At 49.3% G+C, this 20,664-nt stretch overlaps 1 protein-coding gene across 1 annotated transcript in view; it reads left to right on the top strand.

The window, feature by feature from the left end:
• LZTS1 (leucine zipper tumor suppressor 1) overlaps window positions 1-16,414 on the top strand; it is a 51,488-nt gene extending 35,074 nt beyond the window's left edge. Inside the window, exons 2-4 of the mRNA XM_055300212.1 lie at window positions 6,972-7,449; window positions 8,730-9,530; window positions 11,903-16,414. Coding sequence (XP_055156187.1) covers window positions 7,105-7,449; window positions 8,730-9,530; window positions 11,903-12,586 — 1,830 coding nt within the window. The 5' untranslated portion in view covers window positions 6,972-7,104 and the 3' untranslated portion in view covers window positions 12,587-16,414. The remainder of the gene's footprint in view (window positions 1-6,971; window positions 7,450-8,729; window positions 9,531-11,902) is intronic.
• Window positions 16,415-20,664: the final 4,250 nt, after the last annotated feature.

Here is a 20,664-nt window from a genome sequence, read left to right as displayed (position 1 = left end):
TGAGGTGTGATTTAGGGTCTCTGTGTCTCGCTTACTACCCTCTTGTGATGTATTGGCCAATAAGTGTCTCAGATGTCAGCTCTCCTAAAAACAAGACATCTAAGAGAAAAGAAATCCTAGAAAAATTCCCACCCATGTGGAGAAGTAGTTCTATACAAGAGGAGTTATCAACAAAATGGGAACATCTGAGTAGGGAGCAATGAATGAAATACAGTGAGAGTCTACCGCACAGCAGGTAAAAGAAGGAACATGAACTGGTCCCAAATATAACATGTTAAATAAAATAATCAAGCTCGCAGAATGATACATACAGCAGGATGCCATTTATATAAAGTGAAAAAGCAAAGCAGTACATATATAGTATTATTATATGTTAAGAATGTTTAATGATTAAAAAATGTACACATGAAATCCATGCTAGGGAATCCCCCTGGGGAGAGAGAGAGGAGAGAGAGAGGAGAAAGGAAGAGGTAATGGGGATTTTAACTCTGAAATGTTTTATTAAAGCAAGTAGCATTTTAACAATTGTCAGTTCTGAACACGTTACTTAGATTATTTTTATAGTATTTCAGTATTTTACAAACGGATTGAAATTAAAGTTAGATAGGTGAAGAAGACTCTAAGAGCGGCATGTCAGGTCCCCAAGCAAGCACTGGTGAGAAACCTTGCCTGGGGGGAACCTTGTTCATCACAATCCAGGTGGCTGCCCTCTCCAGTGTCTGCTGCCCTTCACCTTATGACCTTCTTTGAAGCAATTCCACAGAAGGAACTGTTCAAGTTTTAGGAAACAGGGTTGCAGGACCCTGGAGTCTGAGCATGGGAGGGTAGGTGGAGAAGGGTGGGTACACTGAGGTGATATAACAGAATTTCTATAGTTTCACTTCCTTTCCTTGCTCCCATCTCCCCAGACCCTAACGGGAAGCAAGGAGTCATTAGTTAAGTCAGGAATTTAAGACCAAACTATTTGTTCCTTCCCAGAGTCTTCAGTGAGCTCTGGGCTTTGGCATCTCAGCAGGGGGTGCCATGCAGCATGCGGAGATGCCCAGAGCAGGGCAGAGATGCCCCAGAGCAGGGCAGTGGGTCCCTGCTGGGCCTTCCTGCAGGACCACTCCCTGGACAGTGACTGGGAGGGGAGGAGAGACAGGCAGGGGTGAAGGAGGGAGAGAAGGTGGGAGAAGGAGGCAAAATAACCCTTCTGGAGGCTGAGTACACTGATCTTGTGAGTGACTTCTCCAGACAGGGTGAGGGGAGAGGGGAAGGAGGGTGTAGATCCTCTCTCTTCCCAGGCCAGAAGTCTGGATTTGTGTAGGCAACGCCAGAGATGTTTTTCCTCAGGGTTTGGGATAGGAGGGTGAGTAGTGTTCCTTGTCACCCGAGAGACCGCTTTACAACTCCATGTCTCGACCTCCATATTCCATAAAGGGGATCGGAGAGATTTGTCACTCTGGCATGAGCCCTGGTTTCCTTTGGGAAGGAGAGTGCAAAATGGAGTGAGGGAGGAGCAACTGTTTGGGGAGTAGAAGTAGCTCAAAAGGGAGAGCTTCCCAGGATTCTAAGGTCTTTCTGGTCCTGTTGTACATAGCAGCTAGATTGAGGGCAGGCAGGGGGTGGGGTCAAGCAGAGGATGGAGAGATCTGGTCTGGTACTGGGGGGGAGTCTCCTGAATTCTCTAGGGCCAAATTTTGAGACGTATAGGCTAGGGTGTCCTTTTCTACCAGATGTTTTTGGTTATTCTTTTCTTTTCTTCCCTTCTCTTAAGCCTGGAGTCTAATTCTCTCTTGACTCTTTCTGGAAAGTCAGTAGGAGAACATGCAGGAGAAGGTCATTATGACACAGTGAGAGGTTCTGTGGCTCTTTCATTTTTCCTCTCTTGTCCTCTTCTCTCTTTTTTTTTCCCTTCTTGAATCTCCAGGATCTGTGTGATTACTTATTTTCACCCCAAGTATGTATAATACTCTGGGCCAGTAGGGATTTGTTCCCAGGAATATAAATGTGCCCCTTTACTTTGTCCTTCCTGAGTGTATAGATAGCAAGCCTGGCAGGGGTGGGTGGATGGGAAGACCTAGGGTTTGGGAACTCAGTGGGATCATAGCCACATTTTCTGTGATCCTCTCTCCAAGTTGAAAGCAGAACAAGTCTAGACACTTAAAGGTAATTAATTCAGCTTCAAGTGGATCTGGGGATAATCTCAAACTTCAAAGCTCCTCTGTGTGTCAGGATCTAGGAAGCAGAGAACAGAGGATCTGGGGCTATAGGACAGGAATACACTCAGAGGCCCAGAGGCCCTATCCTGCACCCACTCCTCTCCTGTGCTCCCTGGCATCATTTGTCTTCCTCCTCTCAATCCTCTAGAGCCTAACACAGTGTTCATGTGTCACAGGTCATCCAGGCTGCTGCTCAGGTGAACCAAGAAACTTACCAGTCCCTAAAACCCTGTCATCTGCCCAAAAGGGAAATGAAGCTATGGCTTGAGGCCATGGACCCTACTTTTCCTCCAGGGTTTCTCTTCCCCATCCCTGGAAACATAACTTGGCTATTCAGGACATGAGCCTTGTTAAGGCTCTGAGCCTTACCTGTAGTCCCCAGCCTTGTGCTATAGCATGGAGGTCCTAGAATTTGGTTCTAAGTTCAAGTCCCAGCTTAGCCACTGGCCAGTTAAATGACAGAGACCACGTCATGTAACCTCATGCCTTACTTCTTCATTTTTGTTCTAGGAGCTATAGATTTGAAGCCTTTGCTTTCATAGAACTTATATTCTGGTAGAGATGCACACAATAAACAAATTAAAAAATAAGATTGTTTCAGGTTAAGAAATTGTTATAAAGGAAATAGGTTGGTATAATAGAGGGTAATGGGAGACATGGATTTTTTTCAAGAGTAACCCTAGAAAGTCATTTTGCAGAGGTAATATTTGAGTCGAGAACTAAAGGATGAGAAAGACAGGTGAAGAACTGAGGAAAGACAATTGTCAGCAGAGGCAGCAGCAGGTATGAAAGCTCCTCAGTGGGTAAAACCTTGGTGTATTCACCAACAAAGGAGAGAGGAGTCTGGCTATACTCCTTGAGTATGTGAGCAAGGAAAGAATGGGGTGAGATAAGATTGGAGCGGTAGGCAGAAACCAAGGCCTGTCCAGGGTCTTATTCTAGAACAGAAGCTTTGAAGGAGTGCCTGAAATGACACTGACACTTTAGGTGCTTAGGAAGAACAGACTGGGGAAAGACATATTTGGAGGTGGTCTCAGGGACCACGTGAGGAGAGATGGTACTGGAACTGGAGAGCCATGAACGGACTCATGTAGCCTGTCTGCCAGGTACTACAGTTATACTCCAATTATATGATGTGCTTCTTGAGGGCAATACCCCCATCTTGGCCTTCTGTTGATCACACACACACACACACACACACACACACACACACATCTGTAGAACACTTAACCATGTGCCCAGCACAGCCCTTGACTTGTTAGTTTGCTTCATACTCATATTGGTCCTGTGAAATAGCTATTATTTCCATTTCATAAGCAAAGGAACATCAGTCAGGTTAATTCTGAAATATCTGTCTGATGCCAGAGCCAACTGTCTTACCTCTACATCATTGTATATATAAATGTTCATAAATGTGTAGCGGATAGGCAAAAAGTAAGTCACCCGTTGCCCAAGTGGTGCAATGTGCAGAGTGCAGGAAGAGGCTTCTGGCCAAAAATAACTTCCCTACATATGGAGAACAGTAGGATTTTTGCTTCTTAGGATCTGAAGGCCCAGCTAAGCAAGAAATGGATAATGTGGGGAGGGAGTGAAAAATACATCTTTGTCATCATCAACTGGGTAAATTAACAGAACTCTGTACTTCTAAGTAACTTCGTTGGGGATTGGGATGCAGGAAAGTTGCATGCCAATGGAATGGAGAGCAGTAGTTCTGGAAAATGAGGTGAGGCATTGAAGATAGCATAGGGATGATGAATGCTACAGAAGAACAATGATGGATACCCAGGAAAATACTTGGCAATTATGGGGTGTCAACTAGGTACTCGGCCTTCAGTAAACGTACCAGAACTGTTAGCTTATTTTGGTGTCTCATAAAGGTCTCTTCACAATCTTATGAGGTAGACATAACTGTGTTTTCTTGAGTCTAAGAGGCCATCAATATAATAATAGCTTCTCAAAGAAACCATACATTACACTTACACCCTGATGTCTTGTTGTGTTGCGTCTCTATGAGTGGAATATAGAATGTGTTTATTCGTAACATAACTTCTTCATAGTTCAGGCTAGCAATGCAAGTTTGAACTCCAGCCTTCATGTTCAGAGTCTGAAGAGTCTTCTCTTCCACTATGCATGTACATGCTCTATAACCCACCTGGGACTTCTTTCACACCTTTAGGATTGACAGTGTAATTTAGAGCAGAATAAAGAATACAGGATTTCTTATTAAACTCAGAGTTTTCTATCATCTATCTTTTGACTAAGCAATACTCCTTCACAGTGCATGACAACCACGTAGTTTTTTCCAGCTTTGAAAGTCATGTGACCTACGCTTAGAGATTTATCCAAATTTGCAAATGTGCCAGTGTTGACATCCCAATGTATTCCTCTGTGTGGTGACTGGCAAGGTTGTTGTTATTTTCAGCTTTGGTTACAAAATGCATTCCTGTTACTGGTTTTTTTTTAAGTTTTGTATTTTAATTCCAGTATAGTTAACACACAGTAGTGATTCAATACTTCCATACATCACCCGGTGCTCATCACTGAGAAGTTCCCTCCTTAATCCCATCACCTATTTTACCCATCCCTGTACCCACCTCCCTCTGGTGACCATCATTTTGTTATCTATAGTTAAGAGTCTGGTTTTTGTTTTGCCTTTTTCTCTCATATATGTGTATGTGTGTGTGTGTGTGTGTGTGTATCACATCTTCTTTATCCATCCATAAAGATGGATCCATCCATCCCACTTGGGCTGCTTCCATAGTTTGGCTATTGTAGATAATGCTGCATTAAACTTTGGGTGCATGTATCCCTTTAAACTAGTATTGTTGTATTTTGTATTTTTAATTTTTTAATTTTTTAATTTTTTTAAAGATTTTATTTATTTATTCATGAGACACACACACAGAGAGAGAGAGAGAGAAAGAAAGAAAGAAAGAGAAGCAGAGACACAGACAGAGGGAGAAGCAGGCTCCATGCAGGGAGCCTGATGTGGGACTCGATCCTGAGACTCCAGGATCACACCCTGGGCCAAAGGCAGGTGCTAAACGGCTGAGCCACCCAGGAATCCCTATTGTTGTATTTTTAGTGTAAATACCCAATCGTGCAATTCTTGGATTGTGCATTCCTATTACTTTTAAACACAGTTTAAGTGTATTTTAGAATTACTTTGTGAAACTGAAGGTACTTCTCTCAACATTCGAGGATACAATTATTCGCCTCTTCGTACTCTCCTGAACCCTCTCCAGCCAGGCCTTTGTTTCCATCCCTCTATCCAAACTACTCTCCTCAAGGTCAATGACAATCCACCTCCACAGGACCAGATCCATTGATCACCTCTCAGCAGCAGCAGCAGCCCTTGACACCATCCTTATGAAGCATTTTCTTTCTTAGGTCTTCTCTGTCAGAGCCTTCTCAGTTTCTCTTCCTCGTTCCTCCTCACCTTCTGACCTCCACGAACCAGTCCTCGAACTTTTCTTATCTTCTTGCCTTCACTTCTGTAGTTACGTCACCTCGTCGAATAGCTGGCTTCTATAATAAACAGCTTTTACATGCAGCTCCTCACCCATCCTGCTGCCTACCTTACAGCACTCCTTGGATGTCTAATAAGCTCTGCAAACAATGTCTTAAACCAAACTCCTATTTTCTACCCCTACCTCATCCTAAACTGGTTCTTTTTGTGGTTTCTTTATATCTTTCTTTATATCTCAATAAATGGCAACTTATGTCCTCTACTTGCTTGGATAACAATATTGAAGTCATCCTTGACTCCTCTCTTCCTCTCATTCCCTGCATCCAGTCCTATAGCAAATTCTATGAGCTTGACTTTAAAATTACATCTAAAATATAATTTACCGCTACCACCCTGGCCCAGTCATGTTAGTCATTCACCTAATGTAATTGGCCCACCGTTTCCAGGCCCATCAGCGCCACTTTTCCACCCTGCAGCCAGAGTGACTCTGCAGCCTAAGTCAGATCAAGTAATCAGCTGGGTAAAGCCATGTAGGGGCTCCTCATCTCAATCAGAGTTAAATTCCAGCCCTATGGCCAATCAGGCTCTATGTTTCCTGGTACCTGTTAGATTGATTTCTGCCTATCCTGATTTCTGCCCCCCCCCCCAACCCCCATCCCCATTGCTAACTATTCTCCTCCAGGCTGGTCTCTTGGCTGGTCTCACATATGCCAAGCACACTCCACCACAGAGACTTAGGGCTTTTGCTCTTGGGACTTAGGGTTTTTGCTCAGGGGCTTCTGATCTTCTTCTCTCTCCCCCCGAGATCTCCACATGGCTTGCTCGCTCATTTTCTTGAGGCTTCTTCAAATGATACCACAACAGAGAGGCCTCTCTTGTGCTGCGTGTATAAAATAGCCACCTCCCAGAATTCTATGCTACTCACTCTGCTTTATTTTCCTCCATAGCACATTTATCACTAAGGATAGTAGACATTGATTTGTTGATGGCCTGTCCACACTACACTGAACACAAACCCCACAAGGGCAGGGACTGTAGCATTATTAGTACTACTGTAACCCAAGACTCAGAAGAGGGCCCTTCTAAAGGAGAGTCTCAGTGAATGTTTGTTGAATTCACAGACAAAGGAAGAATGAACAAAGAGTCCAGTAACAGGGCAAAGCTTTCGTTAGGAGAAGCACATATTTCTCAACTGCTCAGATCTAGCAGTCAGAACCAACTCCTCTCCAAGTCACCATCGAGGACTATGCAGTGATTGGCCCATCTCAGGCTGACTTCTTCCTTCTGTCCCCTTCCAGGTGTACAGCTCTCCCAGGCTCCGTGAGGCTTCTGCTATGACAGCAGCTTCCTCGTGGTACCAGGACTGCCCCTTGCTGCCACAGCCACATCAGGTCCTTCCTCTGCCCTGTCTGTCCTTGGCCCCAAGTCAGCATGGGTAGCGTCAGTAGCCTCATCTCTGGCCACAGCTTCCACGGCAAGCACTGCCGGGCTTCGCGGTACAAGTTGGGCAAGTCCTCCCATCTCAAGAAACTCAATCGGTATTCAGATGGGCTGCTGAGATTTGGCTTCTCCCAGGACTCGGGCCATGGCAAGTCCAGCTCCAAAATGGGAAAGAGTGAAGACTTCTTCTACATCAAGGTCAGCCAGAAAGCCCGGGGCTCCCACCACCCAGATTATACTGCACTGTCTAGTGGGGACATAGGCGGCCAGGCTGGGGTGGACTTTGGCCCGTCCACCCCACCCACGCTTATGCCTTTCTCCAATCAGCTAGAAATGGTAAGCAAAGGGTCCTGGTAAGGGTGGGTGGGTTGGAAAACCAAGGAAGAGCAAAATGGGGGTGAAGAGAATGGAGGCAGGGAGGGGAAATAGAGGCAATGATACTAAAATGCAAACCTCCAAGAAGCCAGAGCAGTGGTGGTGAGGGCACTACCCTACACTACTGTAGTTACACTACAGAGATCTAAGGCTGGATGAGGAAATTGAAGTGTTGGTCAGTCCCCTAATCTGGAAGCCTTGGGTGAGCCCCAAGCAAAGAGCAAAGGGGCAATGAAAGCCTTTCTGAGCTCTACTGGAATATAACTCTGAATTGTCAAAACGGGACCAAGAGCAGCATTTTCACGTGCATGGCAAGGGGAAGGAGCTCTGTTATCTTTGGAAAAGCCAGAGATGGAGGGTCCACTTGGAGAGAGCGAGCAGCTTCTCTGTTAGCCATCTCCTAGAGGTGGGCTTTTCCCTCACTCACAAGCCAGGCCTTGGAAATGTCTTTGGCTGGATGAGAACTGAGTTTGTTATCATCAGTTTAGCAAGGATGAGGTTAAAAGAGCCCTACAGACTCAGAAATCCAGCCCTTGTGCCACCTCAGGCTCTCAGGGGTCCCACGAGTGGACCTGAAAACAATTTTCCTAGTTAATCCTCTCCCCCCAGATGGGGGGATGAATCCATGGCTTTTGATACTAGGAAATGACTCCCTTAGTTTGCATAGAACTTTAAGTTTTTCAAATTAAAGGGCTTGTAGACTGTAGTGTACTCTCTCTGTGAAATGACAGTTTTCAGAAAAGGATTGTTATTTCAAGGGATCCTTACAACCCTTCAATACTAGTCACAGCCAGTTTTCTTGCTCGTGGCCTACTAGAAGGGACAGTGAAAGTGAAGAAGGGATTGACCTCTATGAGGACATCATGCTCTTCCAGTCTAATGTCCTTACCCTACAGCACACAGAGACCCAGAGTCAGAGCCCTGGCCCAGCCATGGTTCATCTCAGCTGCTGAACCTAAAAATGCTGTTCATCATCTCAGGAGGGCCAGGACAAGCTCATGACTGGTTGGTAGTTTATAAAACAAAGTGCCTCAGGGATCCTTAAGGATGTCCCCTAGCCACAAAGGAATGTTTCCTTCTTAAGAGGGACTCCTAATATTTGGCTGCTTCAGGTGAGGCTGCCTATCACTATGGCCAGGACCGATGCCCTTTGGCAGGCACAAATACCCAGACAAGGAAAGGGAAGGTGAAAGAGGATTTGAAGGGAGATATGGGATCAATATGGCTGTTTTCTTCACCAGGGCTCAGAGAAGGGTGCAGTGAGGCCCACGGCATTCAAGCCTGTGCTGCCACGGTCAGGAGCCATCCTCCACTCATCCCCTGAGAGCGCCAGCCACCAGCTGCACCCTGCCCCTCCAGACAAGCCCAAGGAACAGGAGCCAAAGCCCAGCCTGTGCTCTGGAGCACTGTCTGACTCTGGCCGGAACTCCATGTCCAGCCTGCCCACACACAGCACCAGCAGCAGCTACCAGCTGGACCCGCTGGTTACACCGGTGGGGCCCACCAGCCGTTTTGGGGGCTCAGCCCACAACATCACCCAGGGCATCATCCTCCAGGACAGCAACATGATGAGCCTGAAGGCTCTGTCTTTCTCTGATGGGGGTAGCAAGCTGGCCCACCCAAGCAAGGCAGACAAGGGTTCCTCATGTGTCCGTTCCCCCATCTCCACAGACGAGTGCACCATCCAGGAGCTTGAGCAGAAGCTGCTGGAGAGAGAAGGTGAGCTCCAGAAGCTGCAGCGCAGCCTTGAGGAGAAGGAGCTGGCGTCCAGCCAGGCCTATGAAGAGCGGCCGTGGCGCTGCAAGGAGGAGCTGGAGGGCCTGGAGCAGAAGTGCAGCAAGTTGAAGCAAGCCTCACAGAAGAGCCAGCGCACGCAGCAGGTGCTGCACCTCCAGGTGCTCCAGCTCCAGCAGGAAAAGCGGCAGCTCCGGCAGGAACTAGAGAGCCTCATGAAGGAGCAGGACCTGCTGGAGACCAAGCTCAGGTCCTATGAGAAGGAGAAGACCAGCTTCGCCCCCGCGCTGGAAGAGACGCAGTGGGAGGTGAGGCTTTACAGGGTGGGCTTGGGGTGGTCAGGCGTCTGATGCCAGTCCCTGGTTCTCTAGGTCCTAAGCCCATGGTGTGCGAACACAAATTGCCCAAGCAAAGTGAGCCAAAGCACCAGCCTTGGAACCCAAGGAAGGAGCTCCATGGTAAACCATGTTGGGGATACAATTAGTGTGAGTTTCCTACTCTTTCCTACCTCTGGGCCTCTTGGCCTCCAGAATTGAATTTACTGACGGAGTCATTGACTGAGAAGCTGGTACCAGGAAAACAGAGGCCTCACTGGGCAATCCGAGTGCCAACCCACTTCATCTGTTTGCAGGAGGTTCAAAAGAAGACTCCCACCCTGGAAAGGAACTGAGGAGGCATTGTATCTGGTTAGACCCTCGCCAGCCCCAGGTCCGAGTGACCCATCCTCAGTAGCACCGCTGCCTATTTGCACTGGAGCGTTCTGTATTTACTCTAGAAATTAGAGTGACAAGCGTTACCAGGAGTAGAGGGAAAGGATCCTCTCTATGACAGGGATGAACGGGGGGACTGCACACGTGAGAGGAGAGAGTCCCTTGTGTTTGCCAAGTCTCCCAAAGAGGAGGGGATGCTGGCCATGGAGCAGTGCCTTTCCTCTTTCCCACTGATGTTGGCACAGCAGACCCCACCCCAGCCATAGTTTCTCAGCCAGGGCTCAGAGACACAGGCTAGTCCCAGCACTGAGCATCCATCCTTACTGCCTAATCCCCAACTAAGCCGGGCATTGCTGTGACCTCATCCCGGATTGTCCAGTCAGGCTATATAGCAAAACAATAAATAAAATAAATTTTTTTTAATTTTTATTTATTTATGACAGTCACAGAGAGAGAGAGAGAGAGAGGCAGAGACACAGGCAGAGGGAGAAGCAGGCTCCATGCACCGGGAGCCCGATGTGGGATTCGATCCCGGGTCTCCAGGATCGCGCCCCGGGCCAAAGGCAGGCGCTAAACCACTGCGCCACCCAGGGATCCCTAAAATAAATATTTATAGTAGCATGTAAATATATTATAAACATTTAGAATAATAATTTATCAAGTGTTTATTTATTTTTTAATAATAAATTTATTTTTCAAGCCCTAAGTTCTCCCATTTAATCCTTATAATAACCCTATGAAATAGGTGCTGTTACTAATCTTTAATTTAGTAAGGGAAACTGAGGCACAGAAAGCTTATAGTAGCAAATAGCTACTTAAATGAAGTCACCACATAATAGGCATCAGAGCCAGGATTTGATCCTAACAGTTTGGCTCCAGAGTTCACATCTTTAATTACTACTCCCTATTGCCACAAGACTAATGTAGTTTATCACCAGGACCAGCCCAGCCGATCGTATCATACATTGTCCAGCTAGGATTCAAAGGCAGGCCCATGCGTCAACCAGACCTCTATGTTGCTCCCTCCATGAAACAAATATAGGCTTGGTCTTAGAAAGGCATTTCTTGGTCCCACTCAAGCATTGTAAGTGGGGCTCTACATTGCTTCATAAGTGGTTCATGAGAACAAGGGGTTCAGATTAGTACTGTGAGTGGAGAAGTGAGGAGAAATTAGGTGGTTTCTGGTCTTGATCCAAGAATCCATTCTATAGAGGCCCAGGCCCTGACCTTCATTCTGTCCAGCTTTCCCACAGGCTGGCAGGAAACACCCTTGTGACACAGTCGGTCAGACTAGTCTTGATCTTCTTTTGAGCCACCCATGACCCCAAATGGTCAAGACCCTGAAGACACGGGATCTGAATCACATGGATCTGAATCAGTGCCTTTGGTTTCGTCTGGCCAACTTTTGAAGAGAAATGAGGATAGAGAGGGTGGAGGGGTGAGGCAGGGGGAGAACATAGCTCTCCATTTGGCAGATCTGAATTGGACACTCTGAATGTGTTGCTAGTCATCGGAGTGCGGCAGTTAATGACTGAAAATAGTCTTTATCCCGGTAGGGAGGGAGAGGAGCTGGGTGTGTGCAGGGATGAGGTCAGAGGATGTGGGCACAAACATGAATGGTGGAAGTCTGGCAGACATGGAAATAATATCATTTACGTTAAGTGTGGACGATGGATCTACCAGTAATGATCACTGATTGACATATAACCGTGGGTTTGGGTCCAGATTGAGATTTAGACTCTGATTTGAGACTGAGGCAGGCCTATGGATGGACCAAGTCAGGCTGCAGAAAGAAAGGAACCCCCGAGAGGGGCTGTGCCTTCATGGGTCAGACCCAGACCATCATGCTCTTGAGAGACTGGGTCAGGACCAGCCTAGTTCTTTGGGCGGTTAAGATGGGACTTGGCCCAGGTAAGGACCTCTTCTTACCTCTTAGCACTCTGTCTTCTCCCCTCCCCAACCCTTGGCAGGTGTGCCAGAAGTCAGGTGAAATCTCTCTCCTGAAGCAGCAGTTGAAGGAGTCCCAGACAGAGATCAATACCAAGGCTAGTGAGATCCTCAGTCTGAAGGCGCAGCTGAAGGACACCCGGGGCAAACTGGAGGGCATGGAGCTGAAGACGCAGGATTTGGAGAGTGCTCTGCGCACCAAGGGCCTAGAGCTGGAAGTCTGCGAGAACGAGCTACAGCGCAAGAAAAATGAGTCTGAGCTTCTCCGAGAGAAGGTGAACCTGCTGGAGCAGGAGCTGCTGGAGCTGCGGGCCCAGGCGGCCCTACAGCGAGAGGCCGTGTCTCTGGGGCCGGGGCTGGGGCCTGGGCTGGGGCCTGGGCCTGGGCCTGCCTTCTCTGAGGACATCCCCGCCCTGCAGCGGGAGCTGGAGCGGCTGCGTGCAGAGCTGAAGGAGGAGCGGCAAGGCCATGACCAGATGTCTTCGGGCTTCCAGCACGAGCGGCTGGTGTGGAAGGAGGAGAAGGAGAAGGTGATCCAGTACCAGAAGCAGTTACAGCAGAGCTACCTGGCCATGTACCAGCGGAACCAGCGCCTGGAGAAGGCTCTGCAGCACCTGGCCCGCGAGGACGGTGCAGGGGAGGCCTTTGAAATTGACCTTGAAGGGGCCGACATCCCCTATGAGGACATCATAGCCACGGAGATCTGAGGGGCTCCCTGGGAGGGGGGGGTGAGGGATCTGGCGTTGGGAGGCAGAGGTACCGAGCCTGTCAAGGAGGGCTCCTCTCCCCACTCCCCTGCTCAGTAACTCAGGCCTCTGAGAGGCCTTCTCCGAGGCACAGGCCTGAGACTCTCCAGGGGAGGGGAGAGGAGAAGAAAGACTGCTACAGGATCTTGCCAGCCCTTGCCCACATTCCAGCACTTACCATCCCTGCAGCCCGCCAGGCCTCTAGCTGTCCTAAGGGATGGGTCCAGGGATCTCCGTCATTTGGTGAAGAGATCTCTAAACACTGCCCTTTGTTAAAAAATAAAAAATAAAAAAATCCCTAGACCCTCTCCCAGGAATGGTGGTAACTGCTGTATTGGCCGATGGCCACCCCAGGACAGAAGCTTCCCTTCTGCTTCTTCCCACAACCGCTTTTTTATTTTTTATTTTTTATTTTTTTGCCCCTGGACACACTGGGATGCCTTGAGAGTCGAAAGAAGCCATCTATGATCAAAAACCTTGGAACCCGACGGGGTCATAACCTGAGCTATTTTTCTCTGGCCTCAGAGCTGTAGGGGTTCGGTTCTGGTGTGGAGAACCTGGCTTAGCAGCATCAGAGCTGTCTCAGCCCTGGAAAGCCACAGGAAAGGAGGGGAAATCTGGGGCAGCCCAGGCATGTCTGGGTTCAGCAAAGCCCAGAGGGAGTCAGAGTCAGGTGGTAATGGCCAGACCCTGCGGGGCCCTGCTAACGGGAGGCAGGCCACCCCTTGGACAGCTGGTAGCCTTTGACCTCAGTGACCACTCTTCTTAAAGCCATAGACACTGCGGCCCCGGGGAGGGCAAGATTGAAGGTGCTGTGACACAGGGAGGGGCTTTACAAATGTCCCTACGGGAGCCTCCGGAGCCTCCGGAGCCTCGGATCTTTCCGCCTAGGGCTAGAGATAGGGGTTTCTCCACCTGGTTTAAATTGGCCAGTGGCTACCCTGAACTCTTTCTTCTCAAGAATCCAGCCTTTTCTGGATCCAGAATAATTTATATACAACTAAAATGTTCAGGGATGATCTGACAATTCCCTCCTTTGCCCGTGGCTCAATTTCGTGGCACACCCTTTCTTTCCCCTTGGGGTTGCCAGTACTGAGCTCACACAAGACTCCTTTCGGGTCGGGAGTGTGGTGGGCCAGAGCCCCAGGGAAGGACAAGAGACACAGAGCAGCCTTAGGAACCGTCCCATGGCCCCTGGCTGGCCTCCCTCTGCCTGGGCCCCACGGGAGTCCCCAGCTGTAAAGAATCCAGAGAGCTTCAGTTTGCAGGGGGGCTGGGCCAGTGCTTGGGAGAGGCTGGGGTTTCTCTTCTGAAGATGTGCGAGCTGGAGGAAGAGAGAATGGTGGAGTTTCTTAGTTGCTTGGTTCAGAGGGAAAAAAAAAATTTTTTTTTTTTTTGGTCTTCTTTCTTTTTTTCTTTCTTGTCTTTTCAGAAGCAAGCCAGATCTAGCAGGCAGCCAGAACTGTTCCATGTTCTATTTTTGACTCAAGCTACAGCTGTTGTTCTTTCTTAGGACAGCCAAGCCTTGCTGGATTCCTGAGCTTCATGCCTGCTTGCTGAGAGGGGTTCACTGAGGTAGGAGGGATGAGAGAGTCTGGGTGTTGAGCAGTCTGAGGCCAAACCCCCTGGTTCTGCCTCCCTGACCACAGTCCTTACAGGACCCAGAGCTGGAGTGGGAGCTGCTGCTTGTCACCCTCCACCCCCTGCCACTGCCCTGCTCCCACCCCCGTATTCCTCGAGGGCCACCACAGTCTCTCTCCCTGAGTCGGGGCTAAGGGCAGGGCCATCTTCCCTGCAGTTGGCTCTGCCTTCTGCTCCCTGGGGTCAAGCTGTGTCCATGGCAGAGGAGTTTTTTGGAATTTCAAGCCATTGGTCTTAGTTATAGGCTAGATTTAGACCTGAAATGGATAGGCTAAAGCCCCCTTCCTGCTTGGAGGGCAGCACCCTCCACTGGGCACAGTGCAGACCCTCAAGTCAAAGACGTCCCATTCCCTGTGCCACGCTGTTAGAAGGCGGCAGAGGGGATGGTAAATGAGCCTTCCACTGGGAAGGCACTTTGAGACCAGAACAAAGCAGGTGACTCCAGACAGTTTACACAGAGTTTTATTCCGGATAACTTACTGACGGGGAGAATCAGGTGGAGGGTGATCCAGATGCTACATGCTCCACAAAATCTAGACCCTTAGTCTACAGATTTTATAAGGCTAGGGGACACACAGACGGGCATTATAGTGAGATCAGAGGATTTGCGTGCACCTCAAAGGACAGCTAACCTTTAATTAGATCTGTGGCACCACCTGTGTGTCAGGAAAGGAAAGACTATGTTCTCTCTAACAGATTCATGAGGGGCCAAAACAAGCCTCCCTTAATCCCAGCCTGCGAAGGCCTTTCTGAGGTATGCACGTTAACCTCCAAGGGACCCAGAACACATAGCGCCGGGGAGGTCATCGAGTGAACACGAGCAAGATGGAGAGCCAAAGATAGAGTCCGCATTGTCAGCACTCCTACACACAGCCCTCACTCCCTCTATTTCCACCAGCCTGTGCCTTGTTGGAGTCCTTTCTCCCAGTGAGACTGCCATGAGATAAAGGGGTTGCTGTTCCCCCTGCAGGCTGGAGATGCCCCACTACTCCCACCCCTAAAGAGCAGCCAAAAGCCCAGTGCCCTGCCCTTAAGACCTTGGGGTGCTAAGCCCAAGGGAAGACACTCAGGGGCAAGGTCTGTGCTCCACCATGGTGTGACCATACCAAGCACCCTGACTCCTTGCCTAAGGCCAACCCATGGATGTCCCCCACCCCGGGAGGGGGCAACTGAAGGCCCCAGGGTGACCCACGGTGGCCCCAGAGTGCAACAGGGTCCTGTAACCTAGTGACCTTACCACCATGTGACTTTTCTTCCCTTCCCTATGGAAAAACATCCTCACTATTCCTGGACCATGCCAAACTCAGCCTTTCCGGAAGGAGGCTCTGAACAACAGAGGCTGAGCGGGGACTGGGAAGTCAGATGTCAGGGGCTTCAGAGCATATGGCCTGGCCCAGGGCCAGCCAGCATGAGCCTGCTGCCCCTCGCTCTGAATGCTCCTGCTGGCATGCTTGCTCACTCACTCAGATGAACCTGCTCTGCTCTTCCAAAGGATGCTTGGCCTGAAAATGCTCGGGCTGCCTACGAAGAGAGAGCAGCATCCAGGACCACCTCACCGAGAAGGGGACTCTGCCTCCTGGCCTTGCAAGGACCAGACTCTCAGGGCTCCCCCTGGGGATATGTCTCCTGGCTGCTGTGTCATTCAGGTTAACTCCTGCTGGGTGCACTCTGGCCTCCATAGGCACTGAGCTCTATAGGGCCTGGGGAGGGTTAGCTGCCCCCTGAGAAACACTAGCTGACCCTCTGTTCCTTGCCCTGCTCTTGTCCCAGCCAAGCCTGGGCCACCTCTTGCTGATGGAGCAGCAGCTTTGGGAGAGGGCTTTCCCTGTGGGTCCTGAGTTCTCCTGAGCCAGAGCTGCCATGGCAGGAGGCTGTGCACCCCGTACAGTGGATGCTTCTTATGGGGTCGCTCTTGTGCTGAGAGTGCAGGCAAAGCTGGAACCTCCAGCTAAGGCTGGCTTTGGATAGACTGGCATTTGGAAGACTATGTACATAGTTATTTTTCTCTGGGTTGTTTCTTGGTTTGGTTTGGTTTGGTTTGATTTGCTTTTGACAGCTTCATTTTATTTTTGATGCCCCTTTTTGGCCATGTAAACTATTTCTGATAATTTTATGTTTCTATTTATGAATAAAGAATGCCATTTCTCATGCCCTCCAGAACTACCTTTGTCTATTCAAGCTACCCCGCTTCTCCAGGCTATGGCATGGCAGTTCCTTGGGGCGCCTCCATCTGGAACGGGAAAGGTGATGTCTCTTCCTGCCAGTGAAGGAGGTGCAGACAGCCTTGATGAAGGCAGTGCTGGCTGGGGGAAAGCATGGGCCTTGGCATCAGGTGGACTTCCAGCCGGTCTGTGCCACTCTCCAACCCTGTGGTTTTATCTGTGAAGGGACCTGAACTGACCCCGAGGAAGGAGAAAAGGAGACGAAGGGACATGGTTGTCTGCAAGGCACAGGGTCCAAGAGAACCCCTCCTGCCCCTACCTTAGGCCTCCCCTCCCTCACTCTCTAGCTGCTCGCCTCACCAACCAACTCCTTGGCCTATTGAAGCCTCTTTGGCAGGAGACCAAAGTGGCTATTGTTACCACTACCTCAGGGCCTCCCAGCTGGGAAGGTGCGGTCTCCACAGTGGCCATCTGTCCGGCTTTGTCCATGCCAACCTGCCTCGTTCACCTCAACAGGCATTCCCAACTGCTCTGGGCTCAGATCCTACACTCAAACGGCTTCTACTCAGGTGGCAGGAGACTGAAGGGACATGTAAAAAAGGAAATGGAACACATGAGGGGTAAATGGCAATGCCTCTGGGTGTCTGGGGAAGGTGGCAGGCAGGAGGGCTGGGGTGGGGGGCAAGCCTGGGACAGAGGAAACGTGAGCAGGAAGAGAAAGACAGGAAGCTCATTCCCGAGCAGGCATCCACCCCAGCCTAGGGCTCCCTGCCTGTCTATACAGGTGACAGGAGTAGAACTGGAGGTCGGAGAGGCAAGAGGCCAGGGTGAGGGGGACCTCCAAAGCTCAAGGAAAGTCAGGCAGCTGAGAAGTGACCAAGCCAGGACAGGAGCCTGCATCTGTCTAATTCCGGGGTCCAGCACTCAGACAAAGGAGTCCTATCAGGCCTGGAATACCCCTTCTTGTTCTTTTCCTGGACCTGGCTCATGGCGGATAGGCTGCTGCATCGGTGGCACCCACTGAAGTACGCCTCCCACTAATCACGCCCCTGTGCTTCTGGCAGGCCCTGGGACCCACTTTAACCAGTTAAAGCCAGCAGAAGTGGTCCTCTACCAGCTCCAGCCTAAGCTTGGAAGCCTCCAATTTTATATCCCCGGGGGCCCTGAGCTGCCATGTAGAAAGCCCCTCCCGTCTGCTGGAGAGACCCCATGGAGTAGGGGGGCTCTTGTTGTCTCAGCCAGGCTCCCGCGAAGTGCAGCTGATCCAGCAGATCCATGGAGTAGGGATTTGCTTCCCCCACTCCGCCCTTCCAGAATCCTGACCCTAGAACCAAGAACACATTCAATGGCAGGGTTTTTAAGCCACCAAATTCAAGGTGACTTCTTACATGGCACAGGAATAGGTAACCACTCCCTGGCAACCCCCTTCCTTGCCACTTCAACAAGCCTCTCTCTCTGTCTATTGGGTTGGAGTAATAGAAAGGCAGGACTTCTGGAAAGGGATAGGGCCATGGAAAAGACTGCTTTAGTGGCAGGAAGGGCAGCAAAGTAGGGAGCGAAGCCTTCTTCCTGCCCAACTTCCCCAGGAGTGCTGTTGAGGACATAAGCTTTCCTTAAGCCCCCAAACCTACTTACTATTTTAGAAGAAAAAAGAAAGAAAGAAAATAACAAAAGAGAAATGAGGGTGGGAGAGAAAGAAAAAGAAAAAAAGAAAAAGGGAAAGAAAAAGAAAAAGGGAGAGAGAGGGCTCCTCCTCCCCTGAGAACAAGCTGCTGAGCCTCAGCCTGGCCAGCACCGGGAGCAGCCCCGGGGTTCTCATCAAGCCATGAACAGAGTGTGCACACTTTGTGCCTGAGGCAGGAGGCGGAGTGGCCACCGTCCCCAAGCTGCCTCCGTGGCAGGTGCTTTCTGAGTTCCATGAAGAAGGTCATGCTGCCCCCAACTTTCTCTCCAACCCAAGGCCTGAAATATCACCATTTCGTTCATTCGTGTGTTCATTCAATAAATATTTATTGAGCCTCTACTTTATGCCAAGCCCTGTTCTAGATACCAGAAATACAGAGATGAACAAAAATAGTGAAGAGCCTTTCTCCTTATGGAGCTTACCTTCTGGAAGTAAACAAGTAAATCAGATGATTTTAATTCAGTCAGATAGATGCCATGAAGGAAATAAGTGGGACGATATAAGACAACTGGCCCAGGTGGTACGTGTAGATGGGTGGCGGGGGGCGGGGGGGGGATTGGTTACAGGGAAGGGAAGACTGGAGAACCAAAATGTCCTCTTATTTCAACATTTTGGAAGACTGTGCCAGTCATTATCCCTTCCTAACTTGGGCCTCCCAAGTTTCCTCTCTTGGAAATCTCACCTTTTCTGGGGGCCTCAGCAGACACCTTCTTAACAGAGAATTGGCAGTGCCTCTCCATCCTCAGTTTCCCTTTTGCTGTCCCAAACCTCCCCCACAGCAGCCCTGAGCAGCCTATAACCTCACCTTCCTCTCCCTCAGAAACAATTGCTCTCATCCCTTTCATTGAAGAACAAGAACACTAAAAGCTTGATTTCAACGCCAAACATTGTCCTTCCAAACATGAAAATTAAAAACAAAATTTTGTGAAATGACACAATCCTTATATGGATGCTAAAAGTTAAAATAGCATCTTTCCATGTGACGTGATTGTTAAATGTTCAGTTTCAATTAACTTACCCATATATGTATTTTTTTAACGTCTCTGTTTTGATGGAAGAGCTCTGCTTTGCTGGGGCCCCAAACAGGAATGTATTCAACCTACTATATAATCCAGACTGTTCCAGACTGTTCTCCCAGGATCTCTCTCTTCTGCCAATCTATCCTTGCAGTTTGGAGCCATCCTTGACCCATCATTGCCTTTGCATCATCCTCGCTATCCAATCAGATCCTAGATCCTGTCAATCTCCTTAGAGGCCTCCCCTCCATCCTTTTTTCTTCATCTTCTGGCCAGCTAAGGTCACCAAAAGACTCCCCGAGTGCCCAAGACATCTTAGACATCGAATTCCAACCACCTCACTTTTACAGATGACAAAAGAGAGACCCAAAGAGGAGAGAGGACTTCTCCGATGTCACCCAGCTAGTGAATGATAAGGTAGTCACCTTGACAATCTAATAACCCTACTGGGTTCTTTGCCCCCATTCTGGTCCATTAAATCTGTTGACATACAAGGTGCAGGTTTATCACCATCATCACCCCCCCAAACCCAGTGCTTCTCCCACCATGTCTCCCCTTTGTTCAAAATCTTTAGGGACTCCCCCTTGACCTCCAAATAAAGTGAAATCCCCTTAGCTGGCTTCAAGTGTCTCCACTTCGTGGTTCCAGCACCTCCCTCAGCAAACCTAAAGCACATTCCTGAAACATCACATCTACCATCAATATAAGTTCAATAAATGTCAAGACATTCCTCTCATCTGTTACAATCTTTGTGAGAAAAACCTGTTCTGCTGCCCAGCCCTCTGTTCAACCCTGAGACCTGGCTAGAGATACCTCAATGGGATTCAGTGTGGCAAGGGGTCAAGTGCTCAATCTGCAGAATCAGAGCTGAGTTCATGTCCAGACTCCACCACTGCTGAGCTCATGACAGTGGATAAGTTACTTAACCTGTGCTTCAGAGGATTTTTTTGACCATTCAATGACCTATACTGCCCACTGAAAGTTAGCTAAACTATTGCTATTATTTTTATTACTACTATCATAATTTATTGCTACCATTATTATTTGTTAATATAATGTCACTGCTTCCAGCTGTGCTAAACTACACTGGGGCCCAAGACCCCAGCAGCTTCAGGAAAACCCCACCCCTTGGGGAACAGCTGGCTTTATTCTGGTCAACTGGCCCCCCGCCCAAGCTTTTCTCCCTAGCTCTCACCTCCAGAAGGCTGACTTGTCGGACAAAACCCCTGGGAGAGAGGGAGGGCACAGCTGGTAGAAGAAAGGAGCAAAGAGGGATTTGCCAGGGGGTGTAGTGGAGCAGGTCTGGGCTGGAGCCCGCCTGTGACACCAAAACCCCACGAGCACAGGGAACCAGTTAGAATCCTATTCTCTACTCCCCTAGGTGCAGCCTTTCCTATCACAGACCCCCTTCAGCCCTGCCACATGTGCCAGCCCCAGCACACACATATGCACACACGCAGAGTCCCCAGTACATTCTCCCATCAGTGCCCACCACCCCTCACGGCCTCAGTTATGGCTAATTGAGCTCGCTGTAAG

Source organism: Nyctereutes procyonoides, unplaced genomic scaffold (assembly GCF_905146905.1).
Source record: "Nyctereutes procyonoides isolate TBG_1078 unplaced genomic scaffold, NYPRO_anot_genome, whole genome shotgun sequence".
NCBI lineage: Eukaryota > Metazoa > Chordata > Mammalia > Carnivora > Canidae > Nyctereutes > Nyctereutes procyonoides.
The sequence above is the reverse complement of the archived record's forward strand: the minus strand, read 5'-3'. Positions and strand labels throughout refer to the sequence as shown.